The sequence below is a fragment of the Lupinus angustifolius genome, chromosome LG16 (genome assembly GCF_001865875.1).
Source record: "Lupinus angustifolius cultivar Tanjil chromosome LG16, LupAngTanjil_v1.0, whole genome shotgun sequence".
NCBI classification, from domain to species: domain Eukaryota; kingdom Viridiplantae; phylum Streptophyta; class Magnoliopsida; order Fabales; family Fabaceae; genus Lupinus; species Lupinus angustifolius.
This window is the reverse complement of record NC_032024.1, coordinates 3,711,799-3,720,994: the sequence shown is the minus strand read 5'-3', so window position 1 is coordinate 3,720,994 and position 9,196 is coordinate 3,711,799. Positions and strand designations below refer to the sequence as shown.

Here is a 9,196-nt window from a genome sequence, read left to right as displayed (position 1 = left end):
TTCAGCATCTCAGGTTTGGGAGCACCTTAAACGATTGTATGTGCAGTCCAATTTTGCAAAACAATATCAGTTAGAGATTGATATTCGAGCTCTCCAACAACATAGCATGAGGATCATCCATCTCTAACTTGTATTCCATTTTATATTCCAACCAATTAAAGTATTCATTATATTTATATACTAATATTTAATTAGTTGAAGCTGAGAATAGAACACCATTGATAGCTGATCTTTGTGGGTTCTTGAGACTCTCATGAATCATGATTTTGAAGTGGGGTTTATACTATTTATCAAATTAATAATCATTAAATTAAACCATAACACTTATTAGTTCCATTGTTATAATCTAAGAGCTGTGTTTGGACTTTGGAGTGTGTCCCAGAATCATGGGTCAAGCATTTCGTCGAGCATCTGGAAGGATCAGAACACCATCTGACCCTAAAACCGCCATCAATCACCGGCCTCCGCCGCCGAAACCCGCCGCAGACAATGCGACGGAGATCTCAAAGGCTGCCAAAATAGATGCATTGGACACCGCCGGTAAGTGTATCTGTCAAAATGCGTTTGCTAGAGAAATTGTACCTTTCAGTTCGTTTCTTTGTCAGAAAAACTGAAAATGTTAATGACTGCCTCTGTAGCGGAGGTAGCTAGTGAGGTTAACTGCAGATTGTGTTGTGCTATGTTGAGATATTGGTAAATGAGGCCCTGAACAATGTTGGGTTGGTGAGTTTCAGTTTTCAGTTGAAGGTTTTGATTTTGGAAGTGATATATTTGTCTTATGGTTTGCTTTGTTTAGCTGAAAATAGGAAAATGGAAAATGGTTAGTGAAAAGCTTGGAGCTTTTTATGAAAAAATAATAATATTTTCCTACACTTAGCTTTTTACAATCAAGTTGGGGATAGTTTAAAGAGTAGTGCAACCAATGTCTATAGGAGCTGGGTTCCCGTTAACAATGTATCAGTTTCAAGTCTTGTGAGTGAATAAAATAGGTGTTGTTGATTAAATGGAATCGACTCATGACCTTCAGCGCAACGGTAAGGTTGCTTGCCTTGTAACTTCGGGGGTCATGAGTTCAAATCCTGGAAACAATATTCTCACTTGCTAGGGTAATAAGACTGTGTACATCTACTCACCATTTTTTGTTAAGTGGAATCAACTCGGCTTATTTAGACTTGGGTTGACCTGGATTAGTCAGAGTTTAAATAGATGTCTAGTTATTCAGTATTTTACTTGAACTTTACAAATTTTGGCCTGTCCTTCATGGTTTGAAATTGAGATAAAAGTATATTTTCACCCATTTCCACCTTCTTGGCTTACCAGTTGATTGTGGCCTAACTAGCTGTGGCAAATACTATATCTTTGAGGCTTTTCTCCATCTTAATTTGTGTCCGATTGAAATGTACTACGTAGTACCTACATGTATATTGCTTATATTTTTTGGTATTTGTCTAAGGTTTATTTATGATGCTACTATGATACTTTATTGTGGTTGATATCATTGTTATTGTTCTTGGCTAAAGATGATCGTCCTAGAGTTAATGTTGACAACATCCTTGAAGAAAGAGATCCAACATATGATGTTATGCTTGGTCAAATGGTCGGTAGCATCAGGTCAAAGCCCGGGGGAAAACCTGAGATGGGTGAGGTGAGTTTTTTAACTCCTTATGCTGAGTTTGAAGTTGATACTGGAGAGTTATGATGTGTGTGTAATTTGTTCTTTTCCATTTCAATGTTTACACTTAAAACTTGAACGATCGACATTGTTTTGTTCTTCACCCTTTGTAAATGAAACTTTGTTAGAGTTAGTATTGAGTACTATCAAATGTTGAAACTTGAACTCTGTATGCTGGCTTACAAGAAGGTACTATTGGGGCATTGAAGGCCAAAGAAATCCCTCTTTGCATATGCGTATTGGCTTATGCATCTCTGCCAGATGAAATAAAATCTGCCAAAAATATTCTTACCTTTGTATGTTATGGATTGATATTTGTCTAAAATACTGCCTTTCTATGCTTAATGATTAGGTAATATATGTAGAATTCTTTTACTGTTACACTGTTCTTCATCATCGATGCTGGGTTCATAATATCTGCGATTCTTTGCTTTGCTCATGGTACCAGCATCAGTATGGTGTCATGTGAACCAAACAAATATTTTTAATATATTCGATGCACTTGGTTTACATATGCAATTGTTAACAAAATAATATATTCCATAATTATGATAGAAAACTGAAGCTAAGTTCTGCTTTATTGAACTTTCTTTCAATGCTCGCTCCTCACAACCTCTCCTTGAATAAAAAAGAAAAGATACAGCAGCTGTTTCAAGTGCCCACAACTGCTACACCGATCCTTTCCTTTACCCAACCCAACTAAACAGCCTTCCTCTCTCATGCGTCCCTTTTGATGCTTCCCTAGTTCCCTTGAATCCCCTTTAACAGACTAAGCCCTTAATTTATCCATGCGACAGGATCTATCAAACTATCAGTCTCAATGGTCCAACCTTTGCTTTTTACATTTTAGTGCATATTTTACTGAGACGAGCTCATCTTAAAGTTTGACAATATTGTTGCAGGCCTTTCTGGTTCAAAAGTCTACTAGGCCCATGCCAAGGCTCCGAAATACAAAACCAGATTCTGGTAATTATGAGGAAAGGCAGGTTCCTACAGGCACTTTGAACATATCACAGTTGCGCCATATCTTCCTCTTGCATGAAGGTAAGGCTGATGATCACAGTGGACCTATGGGTGCCCACCAGATTGCCAAGAAATTCCAGGTTGACATTGTCCAGATTCAGAGGATCTTGCAATTCCTCTCGAAACCTCCAGAAGATAGCAGCAGTAAAGATAAGAACAAAATACCGAGATAAATTTGCTTTACCGGTATTGCTAACTTGCTTCTGTCTGACAAAAGGGTTGTTCTAAATAGATTTGAAATGGACAAAGTGTTGCTCATTAAAACATGGTAATTACCTTAAAAAGAAAAGTGAATGTGAAGGGCTATCAGTCCTCAAGTATAGGAATTGTAATTGTCTGTATTAATAAGTGCTTGTGTAGACACTCATGACACAGATATTAGATATTTTTAGGATATTAACTTTGGAGAGTTTCAATCAATAAGGGTTTTGGTTACCCAACAGTTGAGTTATTGTTTGTTCATTCTTCAATGCTCCACAATGGATAGTTTTTAAGCCTGTCTCTTAAAAATCAGGAGCAAATTGAGTTTTTTCTGTGCAAGTTTCGGTATTTCTTGTATTTTGTATAGCCATATTTCTCTTAAAGGAGATTAGTATTTTGAATGTATCTTGTTGAGTCTCCATGTTGTATGGAAACAGTAGAAGATAAAGACCTTAGAACCTGATACTTCAATGTATCTCCTAATTTCTGGTCTTGAAAAACCAAAATAGAAATGCTCTTTGGTTGATTTATGTCCATGGCCTTGATTTGCATTGTAGCCATTATTGATAGTGTTGTCATATTCACTTTCCATCCAAAAGCAAATACTAAATTCTTGAGATTGTAGATGAAAAAAATGAGTAAGTTCCTTATTTATTATATTCATTATTCCTGCAATTTTTTTCTATAAAAGACTGAAACAAAAAATAAAAACGCATATGGAAGTAAAAGTTTCCTATCAAATCTACTTAGAAATTACAAACTATACTACCTTTCTAACTAGTATCATGGATAAAAGTTACTTTGGGAAAGAAATATTCATTTTAGTGAAGGGTTGAGGATGCCATGATATTAAATTATAAGTACATGGATATTAAATTATTTTTTAGTTTAAGATCTATTTATCGTGTCGTGTAGAGTTTTTATATGGGAAATATATTCATATTTATTAAGAGTTAACAATGATTAATATATGAATGATAGATGATATATTAAACTCTTAATTACAATTGGGAAATAACATTACTTTCAAAGCAAAACAAAAAAAATTAAGTATGATTACTGCATACAAAAAAATAAAAAAATGAAAGGTAGCCTAGATGGGGATGACAATGGGACCGGACCTACGAGTACCCGCAGATAATATCTGCAATGGGTTGGGTATAGGCCTGTGTTTTTGGACCCATAGGTAATTGAGATCTGAGATTTTGAGATCCGCTATTCGATGAGTTTGGTCCGGATAATGAGGTACTCAGATGCGCAGTACCCATACGTGTTATTCCTTATCTATATATAGTAACATAATTATAATATCAGATTAATCATAATTATAATATTATATTGTTAATACATAATTTTAATGTTGTTATGATGTTATATTGTTAAACATTGATGTTATATTGTTAAGAAGTGTGATATGATGTTAATTCATACAATTAATCTAATGTTATGTTGATAAATAGTTCTTACTAAATCAATTTTACATAATAAAGTTGAAGTATTGACTTTATATTTTTTATGATTGTTTGAGTAAAATGAGTAGTGTTTAGTAGTCAATTTAAATTGTGTTTAAAACTTTAAATTATATTTTATATTTTTTTTCTTGTTGATTGCTTAAATAACATAAAATTATAGGAAACAAACATATAATAACATAAATTACTTACAATTATTTTTAATATTTTTGAATTTGTAAATACCTACAAATTCGTTGAATACTCGCAGATTCATTGAGTACTCATAAACCCGTGACCTATCGAATATCTGCATAGGGTCTGGGTCCAAAAATGAAGCAATAAGGCAGGTCTGGATAATGCACTGCTCAAACCCAATCTAGCTCCATTGCCATTCCTAAGCCCATATCACCACAGAGAAAGCATAGGGCTCAGCAGTGCCACGAATGTCTTGCCACGGCCACAGGTTTAGTAGGTATCCTTCTATGTCCTCCACTCAAATAATAGAGAGAAGAGTTGTATGGAAAAATAAAGAAAACACAAAATGAAATGATACTTATATCTTTGAAAGCTATATTGGGATTACAGTTTTACATTTTAAAATTCAAAGAATAAAGAATTTATCTCTTTATCATCCCAGAGTAGTGTGACTCTCTATGTCCAGCCCATATACCTATGTCCCACCCTCTATGCCCTACTTTCTATTCCCTACAACGTGGATCTCTAAATTCGGGTAATTCTTACTACACCCTTGCAATTTTTGCAAATTTCATGTACCTTTTTTTTTATAAAAAAAACCTTGTGAAATTTAACGTAATTACTATATCCTACTTCATTGATTTCTTCCGTTACATATTGTTACTTTTCTTATAGTGTAAAATGCTTTATAGGATGGCAAACCCACTCCAACAACTAATAAAGACGTTTACCTCCAAGCTCTCCATCTCACTGATTTGTATGAACGTGTTATCCTTCGCGTGTTGAATTGTAAGTGTCATGCTGATGATCTTGGTGCTTTTGGCTCGAGTGTAGATCACGGTGCTTCTAGTTTGGATGGGGATCATGGTGCAGATCCAACGAGACCATTTGGTGGTAAACCTCATGATTTATAAGTGTTGATAACTTATCCAAACCATATTGCAATTGTGGTATCGGAAAAACAAGTTTGCTTTGTTAATCATTTATAACTAGATTTGATAGTATTGTAATGTTTATTATATATGAATTAATGAACTAAGTTTTTTGTCATAGTTAGGTCACATCATGAAGTCTCCCACACATAAATTTCCTATAATAGAATTTGATAATCCCAACAATTGGGTACCCTGATGGGGTATACCAATTAGTTATATATGGATGATGATATTTCATTAATATAGAGTGAATTATTCTTCACGTACACGACAATATACAAGTGACTTATAAATGTATTTGTTGAGTAACACCTTGACAACAATAGTTTTCATTTACCTTGAGAAGTGATATCTACTACATTGGACGATGTGTCATCCATAGTGCACATATACATGAGGGGAAATTTTGTAGATGTTGCCTCCATAATATGCTCTTATGATATCATTGCTCGAGGTTTAGTTTGATAAGAATAAGGCTCTGTCCTGATTGGTTGAAAGAGTTATTTCCCAAGTGCTAAGAAGGAACAATGATCAAAGGAGAGGAGATTTCTACCTTTTGCATTACTTTTAAGAATAAAAGTGTCATGTGGATATAAAAGTATGATATTATCTATAAATACCCAATTTTTGTCAAATTGTTCAAAATTTTGTATTTTTTGGATTAAAAAACATCCAAGTTATTTTTTACACAATATCGATATTTTAGAAAAATAAATAAAAAAGCCAATTTGGACCATGTAAATTAGGGTTTTGAATCCTAATGTGTGGTTATTTAAGGATAGCATCATTGTAGCAAGAAAGGGGCACCCATATTAAAGAAAAGAGGCACTCAGTGTCATCATCTCCTTCATCTCTCCAACCCCACAAGCAGTGTTAATAGGTTACTATCATGGCTGGGTTGGCACCGGAAGCTTCACAATTTGAAGCTCGTCATTGTAATAATGCTAAGATGAATGATTTATCAAGCTTTTATGCAAATGGGCAAAACATGCAAATAGAGAGCTACTATGGAGCACCCAAGCCTGGTGATTTCAATAGTTATAGGATACAAACTCAAATGGATATGGACATGAAGAAAGGGAAAAGCATTGCATGGTCTTTGACTAAGTCTTGGAGCATGGTTAATCTTGAGATTACAAGGAAGAAGAAGTTGCCAACTATAAAATGTATTATGTGCCTTAAAAAATAGCTTCTGGTGGCTTAAGAATAAATAGGCACGAGTGGTTATTTCATAGTAGGTACTGTTATTTTGTTCTCTATCTCTTTTTTTTAAGTATTTTACAAAATTGAGTTGTGTTAGTGAGAAAATGAGGTGTAGATTAATCATTCATAGATTTTATGGTTGGTTTGCTTGAGTTTGTCAAAACTTGTATGTATATATTTTTTTGGGTAGTAGTATCATGGCTATCTCTCACCTTTCTACATAAGGAACTAATCTCTTACGGGGATTCGTGACACCCCTTTCAACAAATATTGCTCATAGGAATTGAACTTTTGACTTTGGGAATCCAGTAGGTAGGGCCTTAAACCACTGGACCAACGCGTTGTTGGTTTCTGTATATATATTTGATAACATCTTACTTATTCTATCATGATTTTCTTTGAGAGATCAAATTATACTTAATTTCTTATTCATTAAAAATAATTTTAAAAGCGATGTGAAGTAGTTCGAGTATAGGTTGAGTGTCTTGTCACGCTATTGTTCTTCAAAAGCAAGTTGAGGTAGCCTCACCATAGGTTCTTGTGCCTTCTCGTGCTACTTTATCTTGTTATATATATTTAAATATTTTTAGTAGCAATGTGAATTAGTTCCATTGTAGGTTGAGTGTCTTACCGCATTACTTTATGTTCTTCAAAAGCAAGTTGAAGTAGTTTCACTATTAAGTACCAAATTAATCTATAATTAACACATAATTATATAGCATTTACGAACTAATCAACTCAAATTATTGAAAACTACTCATACATGATTAAAAATTCATTTTATTGGCAAAGTATTGCCCCTAAGTGATTTTGCACGATTAAATCAGACAAAAGAGCAAGAAATTCCAAGTTCATGAACTAGACTCGGCCATCCTTAGCGCCAGATCCATGCTAAGCGATTTTAACAACATCTAATACATGTTCTCAACGCTAGACTCACTTTTATCGCAAGAAAAGCAACGCTCAGTGCACATCCTATGTTGAGCGTCTAAATTCGAGGAATCAACAATTAGCTACTGTCTATAATACGCTCAACGTAACCTACACGCTCAGCGCTGTGGGTGGTGCACTCAGCGCCACAGTCACACTCAGCGTAGCTTGGTGCATCCAACAGTCGTGTCTGGACAGCTGGATCTCATCCTCAGCGCATCAATGGTGCGCTGAGTGCAGAATCCATCATCACAATAGTATTTATAGGCCTTGGAACCATTTCATATGTAAACTTAATTACTTTTTCGAATTGTACTTTCATTGTAGCTTCACTTTAGAGAGTTTAGCTCACTTAGTTTATGGAAACTAAGTGTAAACATCATAGGGGATAATCGTTACTCGATTGTATATGGTTCTACCATCCTATGAGTGTATTATCTCTATCATTCCTACATTGAGTGAATATGAGTATCTAAGTACCTTTTAGTTGGGGTTGAATGTAACACAAACTCAATATAATCGTCCCTTTGATTCAATAATATTTCATGAAGTTTATTTCCATTTTGAGTCTTATATTTACTTAATGCATGTTTAAGTGTTGATCAACTTTTGCATGAACTTAGAATAATGACTTAAGTATTTTTTACATTATTCTGAACTTATAATTCTCAACAAATTTTATACTTTCTACATATAGACTTGCTCAAATTGCCATCAAATGTATGTCACTTTTTGATATCTAGACACAAAACTAATAATGTGATTTCAAAACTCTCAAACTAAATAACATGTGCTATTAGACATAGAGATATGTTAGAAGATTCATAATAACTTAATTTTATCATTGTAGTTAGTAGATATAGATCTACTTTTGATAAAGTGCTAGCATAAACCAAGACATTGGTGACTAACAAAATTGAGGTGTTACATTTTTACTCAACTTACATGACTGTATCACTAGACATATGCGCAATATTTAAGTCATATTTCTTATTCTTATGCATCAAAATTACTAGACATAAGTTTTTCTTGCATATGTGATTAATTGACTAAGACATTAGCAATTATTCATATTGAGTTGTTTATATGGAATGATTGTTCTAAATGGTATGAAATAATGAATCAGAGTGGAAACTGAGAGTGAGTGTGAAGTTCAATCCAACTATATTTATCATTATATAAAGTATATTCGAATTGTTCGTGTCACATAACAAACATCCCAAAATTATTGAGTTGAGAAACAATAACTTAGTTGAAAGACTATAGTTTAAGCAATTGCGTCTAAACTAGTAGTATAGCATAAACTTACTATTTTTCTCCATTTTTATTTTTCTTTAATCTTGACCTTAAGAGAATACTTTATCTTATATGCATGGTAAAACTCCGAATGATTAATTGCAATTTGATTCGGAGATATAAAGAACCGCAATAATGAATAATAGTCGGACAAGGAGACAAAGGCTCCTAGGCCAACAGGTACAAAATTTGCATTTGGAGACTATATCCGAAGAAGCTATGACAGCCAATTAAAATTTAGCTGAGACATGTAGATGTACAAGTCATTATTAAGGAAGTGTTCAAAT

General features: G+C 33.8%; 1 protein-coding gene across 2 annotated transcripts; it reads left to right on the top strand.

The window, feature by feature from the left end:
- On the top strand, positions 234–3,375 carry LOC109329087. Of its 2 annotated transcripts, none has more exons than XM_019562757.1 (3): positions 234–540; positions 1,536–1,645; positions 2,575–3,375. In XM_019562757.1, exons 1-3 carry the CDS (start codon positions 387–389, stop codon positions 2,866–2,868), a joined length of 558 nt encoding a protein of 185 aa, XP_019418302.1. In that variant the 5' UTR covers positions 234–386; the 3' UTR covers positions 2,869–3,375. The 2 variants fall into 2 exon arrangements, with proteins under 2 accessions (XP_019418302.1, XP_019418301.1); XM_019562756.1 differs by having other exon boundaries at positions 1,521–1,645; positions 2,575–3,373.

Coding starts and splice junctions, on each gene's coding strand:
- LOC109329087 (XM_019562756.1), top strand. CDS start 387: ATGGGTCAAGCATTTCGTCGAGCATCTGGAAGGATCAGAACACCATCT. Junction 541..1,520: donor AGATGCATTGGACACCGCCG/GTAAGTGTATCT, acceptor TCTTGGCTAAAG/ATGATCGTCCTAGAGTTAAT. Junction 1,646..2,574: donor GAAAACCTGAGATGGGTGAG/GTGAGTTTTTTA, acceptor ATATTGTTGCAG/GCCTTTCTGGTTCAAAAGTC.